The 24,129-nt window shown below is 46.9% G+C and overlaps 5 protein-coding genes across 10 annotated transcripts; 2 read left to right on the top strand and 3 right to left on the bottom strand.

The window, feature by feature from the left end:
• Positions 1 to 5,889: 5,889 nt before the first annotated feature.
• LOC1273028 (eukaryotic translation initiation factor 3 subunit F) lies at positions 5,890 to 7,441 on the bottom strand. Its single transcript, XM_311967.5, has 3 exons — positions 7,217 to 7,441; positions 6,970 to 7,116; positions 5,890 to 6,891 (listed from the first exon to the last, which is right to left on the bottom strand). Exons 1-3 carry the CDS (start codon positions 7,338 to 7,340, stop codon positions 6,299 to 6,301), a joined length of 864 nt encoding a protein of 287 aa, XP_311967.3. The 5' UTR covers positions 7,341 to 7,441; the 3' UTR covers positions 5,890 to 6,298.
• A 1,235-nt stretch (positions 7,442 to 8,676) lies between these two features.
• On the top strand, positions 8,677 to 13,407 carry LOC1273029 (prolyl 3-hydroxylase sudestada1). 3 transcript variants are annotated; one of them, XM_311969.6, is made up of 6 exons: positions 8,677 to 9,000; positions 11,385 to 11,475; positions 11,538 to 11,677; positions 11,767 to 11,967; positions 12,027 to 12,245; positions 12,314 to 13,407. In XM_311969.6, exons 1-6 carry the CDS (start codon positions 8,850 to 8,852, stop codon positions 13,273 to 13,275), a joined length of 1,764 nt encoding a protein of 587 aa, XP_311969.5. In that variant the 5' UTR covers positions 8,677 to 8,849; the 3' UTR covers positions 13,276 to 13,407. The 3 variants fall into 3 exon arrangements, with proteins under 3 accessions (XP_311969.5, XP_003436317.1, XP_061503807.1); XM_003436269.2 differs by lacking the exons at positions 11,385 to 11,475; positions 11,538 to 11,677; positions 11,767 to 11,967; positions 12,027 to 12,245; positions 12,314 to 13,407 and adding an exon at positions 9,604 to 11,281; XM_061647823.1 differs by lacking the exons at positions 8,677 to 9,000; positions 11,385 to 11,475; positions 11,538 to 11,677; ... (1 more) ...; positions 12,027 to 12,245; positions 12,314 to 13,407 and adding exons at positions 9,087 to 9,432; positions 9,604 to 11,281.
• LOC11175871 (protein lin-52 homolog) lies at positions 13,343 to 14,310 on the bottom strand. The gene is made up of 4 exons (XM_003436268.2): positions 14,008 to 14,310; positions 13,857 to 13,928; positions 13,705 to 13,764; positions 13,343 to 13,614 (listed from the first exon to the last, which is right to left on the bottom strand). Exons 1-4 carry the CDS (start codon positions 14,033 to 14,035, stop codon positions 13,469 to 13,471), a joined length of 306 nt encoding a protein of 101 aa, XP_003436316.1. The 5' UTR covers positions 14,036 to 14,310; the 3' UTR covers positions 13,343 to 13,468.
• Positions 14,311 to 16,613: 2,303 nt separating this feature from the next.
• LOC1273031 (ceramide kinase) lies at positions 16,614 to 21,668 on the top strand. Its single transcript, XM_563184.5, has 8 exons — positions 16,614 to 16,966; positions 17,453 to 17,713; positions 18,093 to 18,311; positions 18,401 to 18,676; positions 18,754 to 19,104; positions 19,178 to 19,557; positions 19,692 to 19,864; positions 19,936 to 21,668. The coding sequence occupies exons 1-8, from the start codon at positions 16,855 to 16,857 to the stop codon at positions 20,075 to 20,077; spliced, it is 1,914 nt and encodes a 637-aa protein (XP_563184.4). The 5' UTR covers positions 16,614 to 16,854; the 3' UTR covers positions 20,078 to 21,668.
• Positions 21,669 to 21,912: 244 nt separating this feature from the next.
• Positions 21,913 to 23,427, bottom strand: LOC1273032 (ADP-ribosylation factor 2). 4 transcript variants are annotated; one of them, XM_003436267.2, is made up of 4 exons: positions 23,231 to 23,427; positions 22,788 to 22,949; positions 22,200 to 22,588; positions 21,913 to 22,124 (listed from the first exon to the last, which is right to left on the bottom strand). In XM_003436267.2, the coding sequence occupies exons 2-4, from the start codon at positions 22,852 to 22,854 to the stop codon at positions 22,038 to 22,040; spliced, it is 543 nt and encodes a 180-aa protein (XP_003436315.1). In that variant the 5' UTR covers positions 22,855 to 22,949; positions 23,231 to 23,427; the 3' UTR covers positions 21,913 to 22,037. The 4 variants fall into 4 exon arrangements, with proteins under 4 accessions (XP_003436315.1, XP_311973.1, XP_061503810.1 ...); XM_311973.5 differs by having other exon boundaries at positions 23,145 to 23,399; XM_061647826.1 differs by having other exon boundaries at positions 23,070 to 23,378.
• Between the last annotated feature and the right edge of the window lie 702 nt (positions 23,428 to 24,129).

Genomic DNA, 24,129 nt, shown 5'->3' with positions numbered 1-24,129 from the left:
AATGAGAACCAATGCCGGGTCAAGGTAGATCCGCAATCATCGCACAACGATTGCATTCGATACGGAAGACATTTGCCTACGGTTAACACTAGACGTCGTTCCAGCCGAACTAGTGTTGTGCTCTCTGGAGTGACGGTTATTGGTAGTCCGATTCCAACTTCTTCTAAAACGGGAACAACTAGTTTCACCCGGAGTCGGAGTCGTTCAGAGTCAGATCATCCTGAGCAGGAGGTGTTTGAAGTAGGATTCGTTTAAAGCAAGAGTCGCCAGGAGTCGGAGTGGACTGAAGCCAGAATCAGACTCAAACTGGTGTCGGAGTCGCCCGCAGTCGGTATTTTTATTGTTTTTTTTTTCATCTTCTAAGAATAGCCCAGGGACAACAGCAAAGCTCTGGGTGATTCCTTAATGCTCCTGACGACTCTAGATGATTCCGATTCCGGTCGACTCCGATTCCAACTCCAGATGAATCAGGACGACTCTGAACAGCTCCGTATAATGCAGGTCGAAAATATCTCCCGGAGTCGGTCCCAAATTTTTCGGAATCAGATCGTAGACGACTCCGGAACATTGCCAACTTTACCCATCACTAACAGCCCAAACAGCTGTTCCAGTAGGCATGGAATGCAATTTATCAGCGTGTCAAAAATTGCCAACTTAATTACCCAAGCGATTGCGATTGATATTTAGAGAGCGATCAATTGCCATCGCTCGCAAGGGAGTGTGGACCAATGATTAATCATCTTCAGGCACCAAAGTGTCCATCTATTAAAATGCTGGTGTGGCCCGCCGCCCTTTCATACAGTTCCTTTAGATTGAATTGCAACGATTATCGAGCAGGGTGAGGTCCGCTCTAGTGAAGGAAAAATGTAATAACCGTTTGAGGTTAATTTTCCAACACCTCGTGCCATTTTATGGACATTTAAGATCTCCAACCTGAATCGTTTGCACGTGGCGGGGGGGTGTGGGTGTTTAAGATCACGAGTAAGCGAGCGCAAGAAAAAAAACTGAAGAAGAAAAAAAGATCGCAATACCGATAGGGGACCGTTGAAAGCATAATAATAGTTATTTTGTTTTAGTTATGAGAACCTTATCGTGCTATGGGGCCTTCCCAAGTGTACAGCAAGCTAATGCTGATGAGCGGGGAAAAGAACACTCATTCCATCGATTGATTTGCCCCGAACCGGACGTCGATCACAACAAATCATACCGCGGACATTGCGGTTAAGACCCACAAGTAGCCCACAACACGCGCTCGGTGTGTGCAGCAAGGCCCAATTGCATGGCCCTGAATTTAACCGTGCCGCAGATCCCTTGCGGTCCAAGAACGTGATTAATCAAACAAACAAGCGATTATAGTTTAGCAACAGCAATGGGGTGATAATTTTTAATCAAACCCTGTGGAAGTGTTGATCACTGCCATGAACCACACCACGGTTGGGCCCTTCCCGGTGGTGCAGCAGAGTGCAGCGCTTTGGAGGGCTGTTTAGTACAAAAGGTGAAGGAAACGATCTGTGTTAGAACAAACGCACCAACTGCAATTGCTTTGTCTCGTTCCATTTGAAAGCTCCGTTCGTTTCGTCTTGTCTTGCGCGATCTTGTCTAGCGGCAAGTGTTGTGTGCATAGTTTTTTTTTGTATTTGTTACTGATGTACAAAACACAATCAATACTAGAGCATCGTGGATAAGGCAATACGTATTCGTAACACCTTTTGTATCTTTATTTCCAATTTAAAGTGCAGTTGGACTAAAAAAAAAACAAAACAGCAACCCTTTGCAAACCCTCCATCGCACCCGGTAATTGAAGACCCGGCGGCGTTCCGGCTCTGTTCTAATGCCAGCTGATGGCAGTATGGCTCATAATAGGCACCCTCCAACGGTTCAATGGGTTCGTCGCCTGAGCGGACGAGTGTGTTGCCGTGCGATCACGATCGCTCTGCCACTGCGCGATGGCCCCAAACATGCCCGCCGTGGCGCGAATTTTTGTTTTCGGATTGTTTACACTACCCATTTTATCGATTCCCACTTCTCTCCCTCCCTGGGACACTCTGGGATGAACAGCAAACCTACCCGTCCCCGAATTGTAAACTGTGTCTGAGCGCGCGCGCAGGTTCGCCCTCCCCCGGTTGATCGACTACCGCTCGAAGGGAAGCACACCGGACCGGCATTTACACGGGCAGCGGGCGTTAACGTGGTGCACGTTTGTGCCCAAAATGTGTTGTACCCGAGCCCGCCACGGAATCACATTTTAATCACGACAATTATTTATAGCGCAACCGATCGTACTGGAAGTGTAGGGGAAAGCGGGGCAAAATGGGCATGTTAAGCAGTTTACTGAATATTCCATTGAATATGCCACAAAACACAATTATTCATGCATTATTGTATGCCTCCACTATTTATCTATGGATTAAAATTGCCACATAGAATGAAAACAACTTAAAATCATGAAAACAGTGTAAAATAAAAGTTGATGTTTTACGAGAAGCTATTTTGACACGCGGGGTAAAATGGGCATAGCCCTGGGGCAAAATGGGCATATGTAAACAAACTGTGAAACGTCAAAACACTGGGGTAAAATGGGCCACAACAACTGCGCTTAGGTAATGGTCTATGCTTTTGCGCACCGTTTCGTGAATTGTATTTTCGTTCTATCTTTTGTTTTGCTGGTCAGGAAAGCCCTTAAAATTCTTCCAAAAATATGTTATCAAAATTAAAACAGTTTTTACACGTTTAAATCTACAAAATCGATTCTTTTGAAGCTGTGTCTGTTATCATTATTGAGGCGACAAATACAACACCATAGCCTCACCAAACGCCATTTGTCAAAAGTATCTGCCCATTTTGCCCCAAGCGTAACTGCCCATTTTGCCCCACGTGAAGCATTTTTGTATTTTATGTTATATTAGTAAAAATACGCATTCGATCGCCTTGCTTTCTTCAGACAAATTGTATAGAAATATCATATCTTTAATAATAGATAATGTAAAACTTCAACGCATCCCTGTGACACTGGGTTAAGCTTATTTTCGAAGTGACAAAAATTACATCAATATGCTACTAAACCTTATTTTGCACTTTTCTTGGTTATTTTTTGTGTTAGGGTTATGAAACTTACATGGTGTTCATAAAACACTCTAATGAATACATTTTGAGCATTGGAAAGTAGCTTTGTAGTCAAATAATGCATAAATAGAAGGTGCCCATTTTGCCCCACATGCCCATTTTGCCCCGCTTTCCCCTAATTGCCAGCGGTGCAGCCGACCGACCGACCGACCGCCATCGGTTTGCCATGCAAGCCAACGTTGCCCGGAAGGTTCAAAGCGATGGCTGGCTGGCTGGCTGGCTGTCTGCGCAATGTTTCGGCATTGAATCAACCCTTTGATGACCCTTGTTAGCAAAGATCAGCCGGGGTTCATCTGTGCGCGAGCTTTGCTAATTGAATCCAGAGCGGGTAATGAAGGTACAGCTTGGGCGAATAAGTAAGGAGCTGCTTTGCGATGGTGTAAATATATCGAAAATACCAACAATCCATCAAATCAAGCAGAGAAGGCTGGGGTAAATCCATAATTAAATGATCCCAAGTCCGCAGGGTACAGTTTTTAAATGCTAACTGTCATTTACGGCCGCACTGCGACAGCGTGATCGCTCACAACAAATGTGACACCGGCGTAAGGACAACCGGGTGGCATTAATTAACTCATCTAGCTTTAGCTTTTACGTTGCCTTTTACCTTACTGGAAGCCCTTCCTGTTATTTATCATAAGTGCAATCCGGTTGCAAAGTTAATTGTAAAACGATGAGGGTTTAAATTAGTCCCCCAATTTCGCTACAGAGCTTTTCACTGCAACGATCATACATATTCTCAAATATTGAACAGTTGCTAGCCATTGGTAAAACTTGTTTGATTATTATGATTATTATTTTTATTATTTTTATTAATATTATTACTATTAAAGAACAACTCAAATAATAAATTCCAGCTTGTTGACACGGTTAAATGCGGCCAATTGAACTGCACCACACATCGCGATGCACTGCAGACGACGACTCGTGCCTGTTGATGCATTCAATGCAATGCACACTTTCAATTATGGTTTGTTGTTGATAAAACAACAACCCCCTTTCGGTTCGGCAACGAGTAAATCAAGTCAACGAACTCCACCGTTGACCAAACTCGAACCAAGCGGGCTCGACGGGTGAACCCCGTCCGTTTGGCAAATAACCTGAAAGTCTCAGCCGGCGAACTAGTTTAAACACACCCGATAATAGTGGCGAACTGAGAGAGCGGGTAGGGCATGCCAGTCGTTTGATTTGTTAAGATGTCATTTAACGTTATTTTCATGTTGAATTATTGTGGCCGCTGATAAAAAGGTGATCACATAATCGTACCTCTTAATCTTTCCATTCCCCTTAAAGGGCTCCTCAGCGCTCTGAACATCTGATCTTGAAGGTAAAAACTAACCCTTTTTTGTTACGATCACGGCAGCAAAAAGGTGAGCGTGGTATCTCTTTACGCACCAGCTCATGGCAGGGGCAGTTGGCATTTCCATGGCCAAGAACGGTCCGAAAAGATCCAATTGCACCAAATGACATAATCTCCCGACGCAATTCAGCGTCTTGCGCATCGTTCTACGCAATGAAATGCGAACCATTTGGCCACCAGAACCGAACTGGCGTCGCTGATTAGTGGTGCGGTGAGAGTCGGTTGGCGGCAGCCGGATGCCGTACCTGAGCGAACTGCGGAAACGGTCGGAATGCAGCCGTCTTGGCAACCGTCACCATTGGTTGCATCGGCTGATGTCATCGGCACGCGGGCGGTCGCTTCGTTTCATCGTATTTGCACAATCGATGAAATCGAGAGTGGATAATAACGGAGTTCGGTTCGCGATCCGAAACCGGCTATTAGTTCGCAAGCAGCACTGATGCGTCCAGCCTGTCCAGCTGTGTTAGCAAATGATAAATATGTCCTCCCACCCCCGGCTTAGGTGTATCATTTTCCTTTCCCAATGTTTCGACCTTCGACCTTCGCAGGGCTCTCGGTTCCGGAACGTCTCCCGCCGAGGGAGCTTGGAGCCTGTGGAAGAACATACTCACACGTCTCAGAGGCCTCCATGGCTATTGCGGTGGGTGTGCGATTTGCAAAACATCCAACCCGATCACCGATCAATCAAGCGCGCGATGAAGTTGCCGTTTTTCATCAGCTCACGGATTAATAACTGTACCTTTTTGTTATCCGATGAGCGCGATCATGCTCACAGTTTGATGCGATCTTAAAGGGCTCTATTAGCGGGGGGGAGGCAAATTGAACGTTAGTATTTGATTTATTAGAATATATCCAACGTGTACCAGTTGTACCGATCAAGAAATTGCAAAATGTGCCAACCAATCCGAAAAGGGGCGCTTCAATAATTCGTCACAAGCAGCTGATGTACAACATAAATAGGTCATCCGCCTGGAGTGCGAAACGTGTGCAACTCTCAATGCAGTTCTTGTTTTATGCATGCGTACCACACAACGCAATGCAATGCAGCGAAACTATTGATTGATGGATGGCGGCCAAACCCTTCTTCCATCAACTTCGCAACACGTGTTTCGCTTCGGAAACGGTGTTTATTTTTGGGCTAGCGGTTGGAGAGCGTATACATACCGCGAATCACCAAAATTGCCCGTTTCATGATCGCTGGGCAGATATAGGCCGTTGCAGGTAGGGCAGGTGAAATGCGTTACTTAATATTTGCATTGAGGTTGATCGTACGCATGGCTGACATGTGGTTGTCATTCATAAATTCATATACATTTCCATTTAGGGGCGAATATTATTTGACCATCCTACGCGGAAAATAAGGAAGTTTTCTTTTCGCTGATGGTGAAGAAATGTTGCTGAAGTAATTGACGAAAAATAATCTACAGGAGTTTGTTTGGAATGGACTTACCACAGAAAATGGAGAAATTTGTTTCACGAATTTCTTCATTATTCGCTAGCTAAGTACAATTGAATCATAATTGTCTTCCTTTGGCAAAGTTGATCTTCGTTCCAAGAACAGCACGAGCCACGTTGTTTTTTTTTCTGTGTTCATTCCCCAGCACGATAATGCTGTCGTTTATTAATACCGTACGACGATTTTCAAGTCTGGAATAATTTATCGTTATCGTCCACTGTTTTTCGGACACCTGACACAGACCCCACCCCTCTTCTCCTCTCTTGCACAAGCAATCCTCCTCTATGCCTCCTCTGTTCCTTTCTTAGCCGGCCGTTGGCCAGCTAAGCTGCGGTTTAACAATTGCGCTGCACCCCTTCTCAGTTGAGGAACGATGTGAGTGACGTTAGCTTTTCATTCAATTGCAGTTGAGTTTTAATTAGCTGCGACAACGTGACCACCATTAACAAGTCCTTGACGTTCGAGTTGAACATTTGCGCAAATTGGTCTCCCGTCATGTTCGGCACCGAGTGGATCAGATCGAGCAGCGCGCGTCCGACGGTGTTCTCCGGTTGCTGCTTCTCGCTCAGCACATCCTCCACGTAGGCGAGCACGTCGGACAGCAGGGCCAGCAGCTTGTCCGAGGCATCGGTCACCTGCGCCAGGTCGAGCATCGGCGAAACGGTGCGCGGGCGGCTCGGGTTCGACTGCACGCCGATCGTCTTCATGCACAGCTGCAGACCGACGATTTCCGGCTCGTAGCTCGTCACCTCCACATTGATCGGCGTGAACATGCAACCGCTCTTGCCACCGGGGACGCCCAATGACACGCACACGTACGCCTTGATACCCATGCGGGCACCGGTCAGCGAGGTGTCCAGCGTCAGATGGACCGGGTTCGTGCACTCACGGGCATAGTATTCGTGGATGACCGAGCTGTGGTTCGTAACCTCCTGGCCCGTTGCCCACCAGCCTGCAAGAAAAGGAGAAGGAAAACACGTCACACACGACAGCTCCAGGGAAGAACAGCTTACCACCGGCGGATACCTACCGACAATGTTTTCCGACGCATTGACGCGCTGGTTCAGCTCGTACAGATCGGACGCGTAGCCCAGTTCCGCCTCCACCTGGTCGGTGTGTTCCTTGTGGGGCAAGCAGAAGCAGTTAGTCACCTCTACGACACCCTTGTCGACAGAACCTACGGTGGGAAGGAGGGTGTCAAAGAGTGTGGTTATGTTGCTTGCGGTGCACCCCAGACGGTGTCACCGCTGTACGGGCGTTTTGGGCCCTTTCCTTACCCAGCAGCGTCCCGATAACACGTTCCGAGTCGGCATTACGTCGCTCGTAGGCATCCACAATCTGGAATAGCACCACCGGATGCACGCGCACGGTTAAATTTAGTGGTAAATTAATCGTCGACATGTTTAGATTGGACAGCAAAAATCGCACGGTGGCATCCGTAGAAGTGAACTCGCGTCAATGTAAACGGATCGGACGTTGGCAGAGTGACCAGAAATAACGAATTGCCGAACATTGACTGCATGTTCGAACTTCAAATCCTTTTTCGAACACAAGAAAAGGTAAACAAATCGAAATCTCCAGTTGTGCTGCAATGGTACGCATTGTTAAATAGAATTAATGATTTAAATTAAATCTGTATATTTTAGGCATAATTAAATCCAATACACTGTGCCCAAGTGCCACAAATCCACTAAACGACCACTAAACGGGTTCTAAACGACAGCAAACGACTCATGCATTCTATAAATAACAAAAAAATCTGGTGGTGCGACCTGTTGGTGGGAAAGCTAGCCAGTGGAGCTTTCTTCGTTTGGAAAGCTTTCTCATTCCCTCTGTACTGTTGTATGGTTTCGCATTGAAGTTATGCATCTCTAGAACTAGAACGGCTATACGATTGTTTAAGTACTAAACTACAATGTAAAACACCAGCACTGCAGCAAGTGAGATTTGAGTATTGGTCGTTGGTGTTGATACCCACGTATCTGACCACACGACCATTCATATATAAGTCGTGATATGAGCCCACGCACAAATAGGAAAATATTAAAAAATTCTCATGAAACTTATAGTATACAGCTGCAGAGCGTTTCTACATACACCGAGACTGCAGCTGAGAGATGGTTGTGAGAGAATTGACAACCGGTTTCTCACGCTGGTGTGTGTAGAAGCTCTGAAAAGCGCCGAGATGAGACTTTTAAAATTATGTTGAAAAAACCATTTTAATCGCTAAAATGAAGTTAAAAAAGTTTCTTTTACTTTTTAATAATATATCTGCGATTATTAGACGGCAAAAATGCAAACTATAATTGATCGATCGCTATAAACTGCCAATTCAATTTTTTCTCAGCTCCATCGTTCTTTGCATGCCGAGGAGAATTCTCTCACCGAAAATGCTGTCAGTCGCTGTCAAAGCATGCTGTCAGTTATTTTCTCAGCTGCATTCTCGGTGTATGTAGAAACGCTCGCAGACTGTATAGTGCAGACAAAGGAATTCAGATTAGGAAATGTAGTTATAAGTTACTTGTTATGCAATTACTAAGGATAATTAGTATTAAATTAAATTTACCCAAGAAATTAAAAAATGGCTAAACATTATACTAGGTCAACTAGCTCCTCCCCCGTTAACTCCGGAGTTAATCCGGATTCGAATCCGAAAGCAGCTAGATTCGGATCAACCCAAATCCGGTTGCAGGCCCGTTTTGCCCATCACTAAAACGAACTGTCATCGGTTTGACGTTTTGACGCCTGCTAATGCATTGTATTTTTTTTTTGCTTTGCTTTGCTTCGCACACGCAAGAAAACAAGGTGGAGTTGCTGGTCTACCGATAACTCTGCGGTGCAGTTCTAGTCCCGTTTGGAAAGTGTAGCTGCATGTGCAAGTTGCAGCACGATTGCAAGTAAACTGTAAGCATGAGTGCGAAGACGCCGAGTGAAGAAACAAAAGCACAAACCAAAGCGAGCAGCGGCGATATGGCCACAGACAAGCGGCGGGTGCAGCAGGACGACGATGCCTCCGGAGAACAATGCGAAGCCGGTTCTTCTTCAGCAGCGCGCGAGGATGGTAAAGCACCACTTTTTCATTACATTTTCACCTTACAATTTCCCTCCGTGCGCTGTGTGTTTTATCCCCTGTTCCATTGGCCAAAAGCATCCGAAAGGGTGTGTGTGCGTGCCCGGCGCACATGTACACACACAGAAACACGCGCGCGCGATTTTCCACTCAAACGGAGGGAACAACCAAATGCCATGCGCTTTTCGCTTCATGCTCACACGTTTATCCAACATTTTTACCCGGATGAAGGCACTTGAAACGATCGGTTTTTGGTTTAACTTTCTGTCAAGTAATCCCGAAACCACCCGCGCTCTACGAAACCGAACCCGCGAAACGCGATGCGCGTCCCGGAAAGTGTTTTATATTTTCAGTACGATCAGGTTTTGCTTTTAAAATCGTAAGCCGTGTCGGGAGGGCCAGACTCTGGATAAAAAATGATGGGTGAGTGTGATTTTCTTTCGTTTCCTTTTTGGTTTTGTTATGTGGACTCCTACACAAAACACGTGACAAAACCCGTTCCGATTCCATCTTCCCATCACAAATAGAGTGCGCTTGTATGAGATCTAACGTAGACGTTCCGCGTTTTTCTCTCTGTTCCCCCGCTTTTTACAGACACATCGAAGCCACCCGCCTCCAAACGTACCAAACGATGCGACGACCGCAACACCGAGCTAGTCTCAATCAATGGATGCTTTTTCGACGACGAATTCCGCGAACGGTTCAAGGCGGCGTGGCAGCGGCGCGAAACCAGCGCCGGTTGCAATTACGAGCTCAAGCAGACCCCGTTTCAGCTGGCCGTGTTGCAAAACTTCCTCCAGGAGGATGCGAAGCGGGCGGACGCCACGAAGCGGCTCGAGGCGGAGTTCAGCACCGTCGACTGGAAGCGAAAGCAGATGGATCTGTACGAGTTCTACCAGACGGACGATCTGTGCAGCCTCGAGCGGGACTACCTGCAAGCGTTCTACACGGTGCTGAAGGAGCAGATGATGCCGCTGGTGGAGGAGCTGACCGGTATTAAGCTGACGCATGTGTCCGCCTCCTGCTCGATGTACAACGCGGGCGACTATCTGCTCGTGCACGACGACCTGCTGTCCGATCGGCGGATAGCGTACGTGTTCTATCTTAGCCCCTGGGACTGCCACAGACGGTGGCAGGCGAAGGATGGCGGCGCACTGGAGCTGTTCCGGGCGGACGGCAATCAGCTGCCCGTTTTTCCGGTGACGGACAAGATCTACCCCCAGAACAATCAGCTGGTACTGTTCCGGGTGTGTGAGCAATCGTTCCATCAGGTGGGCGAAGTGACCACCTTCGAGTATCCGCGGTTAACCATCAACGGGTGGTTTCATGGGCCGGCAGCACCACTGCCGGCTGGCGGGAAGGGTGCGCACGCCGGTCCGCAGGCTCCGTCGATCATTATCGATACGCACTACATGAGCCCGCGCAAAATCGACGCCGAGCTGGGCGAGTGGATCAACGACGTGTACCTCGTGGACGAGGTGAAGCAGAACGTGCAGAAGAAGGTGGAAATGTTTTCGGAAGTGTCGCTGGAACAGTTTCTGCTCGGGCCCCGGTTTACGGCACTGCTGGAAAGTCTCCGTACCGGGGCGAACCTTGAGTGGAGAATCAAGGGACCGGCCCATTTGCGGAAGTACGAGGTGCTGAACTTTAAAGCACTGCCCGAGGCCAATCCGTTGCGAGCGTTGTACGATCTGTTCACGAGCAGAACGATGTTCCGGCTGCTGTACGACTACACCGAGCTGGACCTGTACGGGCGGAAGGCGAAAACGCCCAAATGTGCCATCGAGCTGCAGCGCTGGGAGCGGGGCTGCTACACGGTGCTGGGCGATTCGTCCACGTACGCCGACAGCACGCTGGACATAACCTTCTATCTGAACGCGCAGGAAAATGTCGGCGTCATTACGTATCTCGTGCCGGAGGGCGAGGGAAAGGAGCAGGAGCGGCAAGGATCGGCCAATCAAAGCGATGCGCCGCAAGCGTCGTCATCGTCGACCACCTCGCCGTACACGGAATGCTATGAGGATGATCCAGTGCTGCTAACGTTGCTGCCGAAGGACAATGTACTGAACGTGGTGTACCGGGCGGAAGGAACGACCAAGTTTACCAAATACGTTTCGCACAATACGCATCTCGAAAAGGCGGACGGTGATGGTCACGCGTACACCTACATACTGGTGTGCAGCTACAAGGAGTAGAAAAAGGGACAAGCGTATCGTGCGTAAAGATAATAATTACAAATAAAAACATTGCACAACGATGGCACATGATGAAACAATGATGTGTTTTTTTTATTGAACTGTTTATTGAATTTAAACTTATTTTTAAAACTATGTTCATGTATGCTAACCATTTACCGTTTTCTACTCTATTTGCAGCTGCCATCCACATCTACGCCACGATTGCTTTCATAGTCATAATCATCGTGATTGGTGTGCCAATGTGGTGGAAAACGACCGAAGTCTACCGGTAAGCAGGCTGTTTGAACGGGACCGCTTGATTTTCCCTTAACTAACCAATGCTCTTTACAGCGTTTCCCTACCCTACTCTGAAATTCGTGCCCTGAATGAGGATCCAATAAAGGCGACGTTTCGGTTGGGCCTGTACTGCCAGTCGGCCGAACGGCGCGAAATTCTATCATTCGAGTTGCGCAAAAAATTCGAACAAAATTGTACGTAAACAGTCGGTTTTTTTTCTTGCTTAGCAAAAACACCCAAAACAGAACGGAACCGGACATTTAACATTTACTTTGAATTGTAGTTGTGTTCGAGCTGGATCTGCAGCTGCTGTCCCTAGATGCAGACACACTGTCCACAATTAAGACACCGGCCAGGCTGGAGGCGGAACTGCAAAAACATTACCCATCTACCTTGGGACATTTTCTGTTCATCGAATGGCCTAAGCTGGACGACGACATACTCGTTACCTCCGATCGTACGGCTTTCATATCGGAAAGTGCATGTAGGTGAACTATGCCATCACCGAACACGCTTAACTTTAGCTTCCCCGTTCTTTTGCAGCGTCCCTTAAGGCCTACCAAGTGCTGTCGTCATGGTTACTGCAGGAATACAAGCTCAAAGCAATACTTGGCTCGAGAGACGCGCAGCAGACACTGATGGGCCGCCAGTTGCGCCTGAACTCGGCACCGTTGCAAGCGCAGTATGAAGTGCTGATAACTGTGCTAAATCCTCGTCCCGAACTGCAGAAAGTGCACTGGAATGCTCGTGCCGCGGCAGAAAGTAAGGTGTTTGCGTAGAATCCTTACCAGTCAAGCGTTTCACACTCTTCGCTACATTTTTCATTTTAGATTACATTGAACCATTCCTTAGCGAGCTGTCGGGCATCACCAACTTTACCATCAAGACGCAATGGATTTACCAGGTCGGGCTGGAAGGGGCCGGCGCACAGCCGAAGCAAGTGCCGGACGATTCGAAGCTTGGCCGCCATTACGCGCTGGCCGAGGATAGCTTGCCGCACATTATCACCTCGCTGGAGAAGAAGCTCGGCACACAGATCACCGACAATCCGTGCATTCATCTGGTCGTGTACGTTCCTCCCTGTGCGCAAGCCCCGCTGCGCATTTACCGCAAGGATGGGCAGCGTGCAGCACCGCTGGCCAGCAACGTGGAAGCGTTCACGTCGGCCAAATGGGGTGGCATTGTGTTTGCGAACCCGGCCGAAGCGACCTGCGTCCGGTACATGGAAACGGAACAGTTTAGCGATGTGTACATACACGCGCAGGACGTAATGCCGGTGCTGCTGTACCAGCTGCGCAAAATATTCGATCTTGAAAACAATACGCCCCTGCTGGACGCAACGCTCGTGCCGTACAGTACGATCGAGCCGCGCGCCTGGGAGGTGGACACGTTCATGCGTACGAACACCATCTATCTGGTGCACTCGGCCACCACGACGCTGCAGTCGCTGATCCAGCTGCTCGGCGGCATCGAGTACATCGTCATCAACGACGAGGTAGGTGCGGCCATTCAGACCGCCCACCGAAAGATAGTGGCGGCGAAGCAGCAGCTGCGGGCGGGCAGGCTACAGCAGGCGGCTCTGCTAGCGCGGGAAGCGTACACGTCGGCGGAGAGAGCGTTTTTCGACCCGAGCATGTTGGCCCTGCTGTACTTCCCGGACGAGCAAAAGTATGCCATCTACATTCCGCTCTTTCTGCCCATCATGATTCCGGTGGTGTTTTCGTTCAACACCATACTGAAGTATTTCCGCAAGCGAAAGGCCACCACGGCGACCAAAGCTAAGGAAGAGTGAATGAAGTTAGCAACGACTCCCCTTCTATGGTCCTTTCTCGTGTGTTTTTGAACCGAAAGAAATGCAGTTTGTAGTAGAAGGCTTACTTTATTCATTTCCTCGCGCAAATAGGAAAATATACTCTAAAACAACCTTATTGACTTATCATTTGAAGTGTGTGTAAAAGATAGCTGCGACTAAGAACGTGTTTCGCTCACTTCCGTCGCGTCAGGTTGGAGAAAATTTCCAAATTTTTGCCCTTCGTGATCTCCTTCGCCTCCTGCAGTCCAATGTTGTACGCTTGGTCGAATATTTTCTTTATTTCCGCCAGCAATCCGTTCTTCGATAAGGCCCCTAGCTCTGTGTGCGTGTGTGGAGAGGGATCGAAATGAACAAAGTCGTTAGTATGGAAGCGCGACAAGATAACCGTTGGCGCTGAGATTTACTTACGATACATCGCATTAATATCGTCCTGCGTAAGGCCCTTCATCCACGACGGTGGTGTGAATTCTAAAACAAAAAACAACATACAATTTGAAAATCTTCCCTGCATCATGCCGTGGATGGGCGCTGGATGTTTCCTAACGGTGCGTCACCCTTACCTCCCTTCGATTCCCACATCTCCGGGGAACCGTTGCGCTCCATCAGCTCGAGCAGCCCACTGTTATCCAGCTCTACGCGGGGAGGGAGTAAAACGGAATCAAATTAATTTCAAAAATAATCAACTAGGGCCACTTCGGGTTAAAATATTACCTTCCTTAATCTCGTACTTGTTTGGCATTTTTGTTCAACGACGACTTTGGGCCCCAGGCACGCGCAGCGGCTAGCAATGAGCAACCAGTTTCGAGCTGGTCTGCGATGATTTGTACTTTTGCACCGTGCTGTGGACAACCAATCCCGTTGCCGTTGGGCAAAATTGGCTCGGAACTTTTCGCGATTTGGTGTGGTGAATTTTAAAAAATAAGCTAAATTGTACGCGTTTCGTTGGTTTGTTGACAATGAGCAACTGGAAATTTGTGACACCACCCGCGAAACAATGCGAGGGTATTTCGGGGATCTCTCGCCCTGATTTTGTAGCTATCTCGCTTCCGCGTAGAACAACCCGCGAAGCATTGCGAGGTTATTTTGGGGATCTCTCGCTCTGATTTTGTAGCTGTCTCGCTTCCGCGTAGAACAGCCCGCGAAGCATTGCGAGGTTATTTTGGGGATTTCTCGCTCTAATTCTGTAGTTGTCTCGCTTCCGCGTAGAACAGCCCGCGAAGCAATGCGAGGGTATTTTTGGGATCTCTCGCTCTAATTCTATAGTTGTCTCGCTTCCGCGTAGAACAGCGCTCACCAGCCAAGCTTTCAACCTCCCCTCCACTAAACTTCTTCCTACCCCTCGGCTATGGTCGTCTGACGTCTCGCATAACACCTTTCGTTGTGTTGGTGCTCTGCTGTTGCTGTCGCTATGGAAGTCAGTGTTGTGTATAGAAAAGCGTTAACAGTGTTGTCAAGTGGTAAGTTTTATAATAATTAAGTTTTTAATTATACATAAGTAAGTGCCATTTTAGGCAAATTAAGTGGCAGGAGTGCTGCTCAATGTTTGCCAGCTTCGATCGAAGCGGCACGCCCATTTACCGGCGTAGGAAAGTGGTGTGATGAACAACACAGCACAAGGCAGCGGGTTAGTGTTATCCTTCGACAATCGTGATAAAGAAATACTGTTTTAATAGACTATGACCTCTTTTAACTTGCAGATATAGTGAAGAAACGATATGGGCCTGCCACAGGTGTAGTGTTGTATATAATTCGGTATGTTACAAGCGGACCACGAAAAAGGAAGATTGTTTGGCAAAGCTAGTGACAACCCAAGTGCCACAAATCCACTAAACGACCACTAAACGGCTTTTAAACGACTCAAATTCTCTACCTAAACGGAATATAGAAAGACTTCGTTTAGCAGATGACAAACGACACATGCATTCTAAAAATAGCAAAAAAAGCTGGTGGCGCTACCTGTTGATGGGATACCCCAACCAGTTGTGCTTCATCGCTTGGAGGAGAGCTTTCTTATTTCCTCTGTACTGTTGTATGGTTTCGCATTGAAGTTATGCATCGCTAGAACGGCGATACGATTGTTTAAATACTAAACTCTAATGGAAACCACCAGCACTGAAGCAAGTGAGATTTGAATAATGGTCATTGGTATTGATACCCACGTATCCGACCACACGACCATTCATATAGATTTTTGCTCAGAAAATTAGAAGGCTTTATAGGTCATGATAAGATGAAACTTGTCGAAACACATTGCAAGAAAAGGATAGCAATATAATGATGAGTTGTAATACGCCACGCCATCTATTGATCAAATCAATGAAGCTGTGGAGCTTTCATTTTTTTTTTCTATGGATATTAAATTTTCCAGTCGTTTAAGCTTAATCTGTGGCGCTTGGGAAGGATGCTAATGATTGTGTTTATTCCCTTTTTTGTAGCCATCCTCAAACCCAAGCGCCACAGATTAAGCTTAAACGACTGGAAAATTGAATATCCATAGAAAAAAATGAAAGCTCCACAGCTTCATTGGTTTGATCAATAGATGGCGTATTAAAACTGATTATTATATTGCTATCCTTTTCTTGCAATGTGTTTCGACAAGTTTCATCTTATCATGACCTATATATAGCCTTCTAACTTTCTGAGCAAAAATCTATAATGAATGGTCGTGTGGTCAGATACGTGGGTATCAACACCAACGACCATTACTCAAATCTCACTTGCTTCAGTGCTGGTGGTTTCCGTTGGAGTTTAGTATTTAAACAAACGTATCGCCGTTCTAGTTCTAGCGATGCATAACTTCAATGTGAAACCATACAACAGTACAGAGGAAATGAGAAAGCTCTCCTCCAAGCGATGAAGCTCAACTGGTTGGGATATCCCACCAACATAGAGCGCCACCAGCTTTTTCGCTATTTTTAGAATGCATGAGTCGTTTGCCGTCTGCTAAACGAAGTCTTTCTATATTCCGTTTAGGTAGAGTGCTTGAGTCGTTTAGAAGCCGTTTAGTGGTCGTTTAGTGGATTTGTGGCACTTGGGAAGTCAAAGGAAAGGGTGCGAAAAAAGACCGAAGAGAGGAAAAAGGGGAAGGCACAGCGAGAGTGTAACTGTGTGGTCAAATTGTTGGCCATTTAAATTTTGACCGATTTTTTTTTCTTGTCATGTGTGCAGCTGGTCAAAAGTCCAATGTTAAAAAAGCTCGCAAACTCTTTCATGCGATGGTGCCGATGTATGAAATTGTAATGAGTGCGAGCCCTCCCAAATATCACCGGATTGCTTGACGGGGGCAGTCCAAGCAGTGTTGTGCCGAGAAAACCTTGACAAAATCCTTCAGCTGTCCAGCGGGCAACGAACGGCACGACGGCCAGAGAGCACCAGCACCACCAGCAACAGAGAAGCTAGGATCAGCAGTTTCGGTGGACGTGATTGTTTACCGTTTTTGTAGCCGTTGTGAACGGGCAGTTCGCTGCAGAGCGCTCTATATGTAAGCGTCTGTGATACGATTCAGAGCAGGGCATTTTCCCAGTGGTCGTCGTCGTGTAGTGCCTCCGCGTTTCCGCAATGGACAAAGAGCACGAAGTTTTGCTCAACGCGTTTGTGATAGCCAAGAAGCGGTATCGTGTGTTCTACAATGCGGGGATTCTGGTGTGGGAAGATGAATCCTCCAAGAAAGGTAATTGTGGTACGGTATCGGTGAACTGTGTCGATTTCGTCGGGGTTTTGCTAGGGTTGTGGAGAGCGTTTTTTTTTTCTTGAAGAGCTAGTGGAGGGGGAGAACAGGTCTATGGCCTTGACCTTAAACCACGCAACACAGCAAATCGGTGTTGAGGTGAAGAAAACATAAAACAAACAACCCCCTTCCAAACCAGGAAGTGCATTGAACGAGCGCTATTTTCGGATATTACGGAAGTGTAAAAAGAACAACAAATTGAATAGAAAAAACAGATTGCATCAAATTAACTAAACAACGTTAACGTTCCATAGGCAGTTCGTAGTACTCTCCCCCCTTGCTTTTAATGCTCTTGTTTTGCTGAGTTGTGTTAGCCTGAATGGTGATTAGAGCTTACGAATATATCTTATCATATCCATCGTAAAAAAATCGATAGCACACAAGTCCCCACCGACTAAATCGATTTCTTCTTGTTGTTCGCCCGCGCAGCTAAAACCACCGTACCGATAACGGATGTGCTGTCGGTGTCGGTCTCGAAACTGCCCCACGCCAACGGCAAACAATGGATGAAACGGAGCAAGGCAGCAGCAGCAGCACCGCCGCCACCACACCCGCCGGCAGCAGCAATCGTGCGAAACGAGGCCCACGGCAGTCTGGACAGCGATCGTATTCCAGTGCTGTCGGGCTCAACCACAACCAACACGCTCGCGACGACCAGCAGCAACATTCCCCACAATCACAGCAACCGAGGTAACGTGCGGCGGCAAAGTGAAGTGGATGCTTTTTTTTTTGCTGTTGCTTGCGAAGGAATCACTGCCAAACACGTTTGCCTCGTTAGAAGTCTCGTTGCATGTATGTACTCCGTCCATTCAGCCGTCCGCCCCGTTTCCATGGCCCCGGTAATTGGTGGCGAGAGCAGCGGATCAAGTCCCAGGGTTACGTCACAACGAGGCAGAATGATTTGCGCAAAGTAGTGAAGTGCTGGCAAAAATTGTGGTTTCAAATTGTATGACCCTTACAGCACGAGCAGTTCTTTTGGGAATTGAGCGAACTGTTTTTATCCCACTTCATCTCGGCTCATTTGCCTGTTCCCATTTAACGGTAAAGGGGTTTTTTCTCTACATTGCAGGCAGTCTAAACGATTTATCCGATGATGATCGCCGAGAAGCCAGCGACTACTTGGATGCGGGCACGATTCAGGCGGCTGATTTTAAATACTTGATCCTTCATTACGCTGCCCTGGTCTGCCAGAAAACGAACCGTTGGCGTGTGCGAGCCGTTGCCCTGCACAACAGCGAGCCCCGTCTCGTGGAGCTCTGGTACAACCGGCTGTCGTCCGACTTAAGAGGTACATTATTTGCCACCCCAAAGCACCCCGCCCTGCTAATCGCTCATTGCGACAATGATGGTGAATAATTCCCTTTCCTATATCTACAGATCAAAATCGACCCAAACATTTGCTGCTCTTTCTCAACCCGTACGGTGGCAAGAAGAACGCGCTGGCGCTGTACGAACGGTACGCGAAGCCACTGTTCCGGTTGGCCGGGGTCGACATTAATCTAATTATAACGCAGCGCGCCCAGCAAATCTATGACATCGTCACCTCCAAGAGCATCCTGCTGGACAATTACGACGGGCTGGTGTGCTGCGGTGGCGACGGCACGTTTGCCGAGCTGTTCAATGGTTTGGTGACGCGCACGATGATGGACTGCGGTAAGCAAGAGATGAGTGATGGCGGTGTTTCGTGTGAATGGTGCGAATTTTAAGCGTTTGCGCGTTTCACTTTCCAGGAATTGACATTAAGTATCCAGCCTACCTACCGAAACCAAACATTCCGATCGGCGTCATTCCTGCCGGCAGTACCGATACGGTGGCCTGCTGTCTGAACGGTACCACCGACATTAAGACTTGCATTATACACATCATACTGGGACAGCACAGCGGACTGGACATATCGGCCGTGTACAGTGCGGACGCAGCTGCCAAGTGCGACGAAGGAGCGTCACCGGCCGGTACGGGCAGGCCGCGACCCCAGCTGCTAAAGCTGTTCGCAAGCGCCCTCTCGTACGGCTACCTGGGCGACATTGCTTACGACAGTGAAAAGTATCGCTGGATGGGACCGAAGCGTTACGATTACTCGGGTAAAATGGGGCCCGTTTTGTGGAGGCAAAATTTGGAGCGTTTTATGTTAATGTTCCCCTTCTTTTTTTGCAGGCTTTAAGAAATTTCTCGCCAATCGAGGTTACAATGCAGAAATTGTAGTGCATCTCGATCGGCGCGGCAAGCAAGACCCAAACGATGGTGTCCGCTGTCTCGACAAGTGTGCCCGCTGCAGGAAGGCCAAGTACGGGCGCGACTGCGGCGGGGAGCGTGCCAGCTACGAGGACGACGACACGGAACCGTTGGTCGTGCGGGGCAAGTTTTTGATGGTGAGCGGTGCCAACATATCCTGCTCGTGCGAGCGCAGTCCGCAGGGCTTTTCGCCCTACTGCCATCTCGGGGATGGTTTGCTGGATTTGGTGCTGGTGCGCCACACGTCCATGTTTAACAACCTACGGCTGCTGCTAACAATGACATCGAAAACGAAGAAACTTGTACGTAGTTTGCTTTTTGTAAAATCCACAAGTAGATTTGCACAAAAAGAAAATGTTCCATTTTCATTAATCAAAGATTTGCACAAAAAGAAAATGTTCCATTTTTATTATTTTTTTTTTTTTCGTTTTGTCAGAGTGAACTACCATTTGTGGAAATCTATCGTACGAAGGAGTTCCGGTTCACTGCGAATGGGCAGAGCGAAACGAACGGGGGCGAAATTGCACCGGCAATATCGTCCGAAATGATGTGCCGTTCTAAGTGGAATTGTGATGGAGAGGTGCTGCTCGATACGAACATTATCGTTGAGTAAGTTAGGAATCCTCTCGAACAGGGCGACAACTACACAATGTTAACAAAATGCTTTGTTCCCATTTTAGGTCCAATTGTCAGTTAATACAAGTGTTTAGGAGAGGAATACTACCTGCCGGCACGGCCGGCAATGGTGGAATCGACCAGCGGGCAGCAGCGACCAATCCAGCAGACGATAAGGAATCGTGCTGTTTCGGTCTGTGTAACTAGTACTGTTTCCTTCTTGGTGGTGTTGGTCAGTATTTTATCCCCTGTCTTATCAGTTATTTAATACCCCTCCCTATTAGTCTATCGTGGCTGCATTAGGGGGTGTTCGGTTGCCGAACAGGCTATCAAGTCGTTCGTTTACTGGCAAATTTATTCTTACGTATTGCTTCCTTAGTTCCTTTATACTTCTATCGACCTTTATCGTAAACGATAAACTGTGATCATATCTTTATTATTTTGCTAATAATCCTAATACCCACTGCTGGTGCTGCTACAGCATCGTTTACTAACACGGCGATAATGGAGGCGAAAACTCTCGCCCCCCTCAAAAAGGGAAGCCCTTTTTGCTGCTGTTGCGCGACACATTTATACGAACAAAGTATGTTAAGGTAATTGGTTAGGATAGGCGTGCTTTAGGTTTAGCATCATCTAGTTTAGCATTTTGCCGACATTCTTACCTTTTATTTCTTCAACGTGTAAGCAATTTTAGACTATTGTGCAACGGACAATATCATTGTGAAAAAAGTGAAGGTAAAGTAGGGGTTTTTAGCAATGAAGTGAGCTTCAACATCGCACCATGGACTGTACGAATTTGTATTTGCTCAACTCGAACGGAACCCAACCACACGAGATTGTGTGAATATAGTAGTTGAAAGGCGAGAGCTTACGTGAGTACTCAGTTCATTGCCCATTAGGAAAATATTTGACTTCACGGCGAGCTAGCAATGGCCGGCGGGTGATTGTGAAACACAAATTAATGATTAAATTTACTAACACGTTCGTGATGAAGATGCAAAAATAGGAACACTCACCGCTCAAATGCTCTATTCTGCAATGCATTCGAAGATTAATTTGTATTTGAAGTATTAACTATTGGAAAAAGAGCCCACATTGCTGGGCCATTCTAGCAGACACAACTACCAAGTTCCTTTCGGTAGTTTGATAAGAAACTAGAGATTGTTTAGTATTGTGGATTATTGATCCTATCGTAGCAAGAAAGCAATATAGAGTGCCAGCTCCAGCTCCCACAGTCACCGTTTAATGGCGTAATCAGCAACAAAAAGAAGTGCACTCCTTTTCCGAGTACCATTGATAACAAAGTAATTATTTCAGTTTCTTAGCAAACGGAAGCATTCCAACTATTTTTGGGCGCAACAAGTGTGTATGTGTAAACGATTACTTTCTAATATGTGATCTTTCTTCCTTCCATCCATCACGTGTATCGATCAAACGTGAGACAAGCAATAGACGCAATACCGATATAAGCTGATAAACAACTAATTAGTAATTAGATGCAGGCAGAGAGAGAGAGGTGCCGGGATGGATTCTTAATACTAGGGGGAAACATAATCTTCAAAGAACAAAAACATGTGATTAATTTGGATTGGGGAGGTTAAAAGTTTCTGAGGAATAGTGCGGACCGCAAGCCCTTATTCCTTACATGTGCTGCAAGTAGGAGCACGTGTAAAGCTGCCTTAGATCGAGCGGGAGAATTGAATTGAACGCGTGTACGTGTAAAAGATTGAAACAGGAACAAAACTGCTCAAGACTAATAAATTCTTTTTTTTTTTCCTACATTCGGCATATACTGTAATGATTCAGGCATACGGGGGAACTATGATTAACCCATCCGAAATATCAACAAAGGGGATGATAACCCTTATCTGCGATGTCGCCTCGAAGTTGGCGTATTGGGCAGCGGAGCTTTTTTGGCTGTCTTTTCTACGACGGTGACTATTTGTTAGGAACGTTGCCAGTTGGTCTACGGACGGTTGGTCCGGATAGAAAACACAGAGCTTTTGTGTGTGTGTGTCTATGATTATGTTGTTTACCTCATGTTAATGGTTGGAATTTTCATCCTACTGTTTATTCATATGAAACAATGAAATATTGTATAAGCGGTACGCCAGCGGCGTTCTTACAAAATAAACCTCTCCAAGGGACAGACCAGACCAGATTATCATCACTTTTTGGCTAGCTCGGTCGACAGCCAATCTAATCCTTCGTACAGTCCGTGGCCTTGGGTGGCGCAAGTCGCTTGAATATACCACTGCAATGAAACCGATGCACATTACGGTTGTTAGCAGCTGAAATGCTACGCCTACTGCCGCTACCGTTTACTTACGTGTCTGTTCCGTAGCTGATTGAGGTGCAATTTGTCTGTCAGCTCGGCGGCCGTCATCGCGTTGGGCAGATCCTGCTTGTTGGCGAACACGAGCAACACTGCGTCGCGCAGTTCGTCCTCCTGCAGCATGCTGTGCAGCTCCTTTTCCGCCTCCACGATACGCTCGCGATCGTTCGAGTCGACCACAAAGATGAGCCCCTGCGTGTTTTGGAAATAGTGGCGCCAGAGCGGGCGAATCTTGTCCTGGCCACCGACGTCCCACACGGTGAAGCAGATGTTCTTGTACTCGACCGTCTCAACGTTGAACCCGATCGTCGGAATGGTGGTGACAATTTCGCCCAGCTTCAGCTTGTACAGAATCGTCGTCTTACCGGCAGCATCGAGTCCAACTAATCAAAAACAAACAATGCAATATATTTAATCAGCTGTTGGTGACTGTTTGATTAGCTTCGAGATAAATTCGTTTAGTAAACTGGATAACTAAATCTCATCAAAGGTCTGACTGAATTTAGTTCCTTGACACGTTCGTGGTATGAAAATATCATGCATGAAGCTCTGCAATGTTCAATTAACTTACGAACCACTTACCCATGAGAATGCGCATCTGCTTTTTGCCGAATAATCGGGTTAGCACGCTGGAAATTGTCAGGCCCATGGTGCTGAGTTCAGCTGTGTTTGTGTTGCGCTCCGATTCCTTTCGATGAAGGGTACTTCCTTTCAACGCAGTACTGCCACGATTTCAACTCCGTTCTATGGAAACAAAAAAGAAGGCTCTGAATTGACCGTAAATTAACCAAATCTGCGCCGCCAGGCCCGAATCACAATCGCTGCACTTGGAGCAGGGGTAGGCAGAGGAAACGGGCGTTATACCGTACTGGGTCAGCGGTAGAGAAATGCGTCACGAAGAAGGGGAATGACTGCTCGCGACGAAACCTGTCCTCTCACCTTGGCCCTGGGTTACGCCGTGCGGCTTGCGCTTGGGTAGCCGTCGGTTTTTATTCAGCGGAGTTTTGCGCACCACCTGAACTTACCCTGCTGGCGAAGGCAGGCGTAATTTCTGTAATTTCTATTGTTACACGAATCAAAACACAACAATATGCCACGTCAGTGTCGCCAAAGGGAGCCTGTTTTGCTGGAATACAAATTACAATTGGGATTTTAATAAATTCTGACACCAGCGCACCCAAGGTACATTAAAATCAGGTGGTGAAATCTAAAGCATTTTGACAATTCGTCACTTGACGTAAGGTCCCCAGGATTCAAGCTTTGTTTACATTTATTCAATTTGTTCAAATAATTTATCTACCACATTTTTCTTTTGAATATACTTTTTTAATAAATATTTTGGGCTTTTCGAGTTCTTATTTAACATTAAAACATAGTTTGAGTACACGTATTGTAGTAAACAAGATTAATTCGAGTGCTTTTTCGTGAATATATTGTGTAGTTTGATATATTTCTGGATAAAAACGAAGAAATCTTTTATTTTACATATATTCACATTCATTCCTCAATATCTAAGAGGCCCATGTGCAATTTGAATGAAATTAATACTGTAATTTACTTGATTTTAAACCTCCTGACAAGCAAAAACATTAACTACAATGTTAATTTGACTATTTTTTCGTAAATCATCAAAGCACATACTTAAATGCACTTAATAAGCAAGCAATCTTGTCTATTTGCGATATTTTGTGTGCGGAAACCAGTGGTTAACGGTTCTAAAATAACGTAAGGTCCCTCAACTATAGCGTCCCCCTACAGGCCCTTTTCCACCATCTGATCTTTTTAATCCACCTTGGCTGCTTGTCAAATCGATCTTACTAGTGATGGGTAGAGTTGGCATAAATCCGGACTCCGATCCGACTCCGATAAATTCGGAATCGACTCCGGAAGGTAGGTCCGCCCTGCATCATCCGGACGACTGCGG

Source organism: Anopheles gambiae, chromosome 2, assembly GCF_943734735.2.
Source record: "Anopheles gambiae chromosome 2, idAnoGambNW_F1_1, whole genome shotgun sequence".
Lineage (NCBI taxonomy): Eukaryota > Metazoa > Arthropoda > Insecta > Diptera > Culicidae > Anopheles > Anopheles gambiae.
Note: the sequence above shows the minus strand (reverse complement) of the source record. Positions and strands in the feature narration are given on the sequence as shown.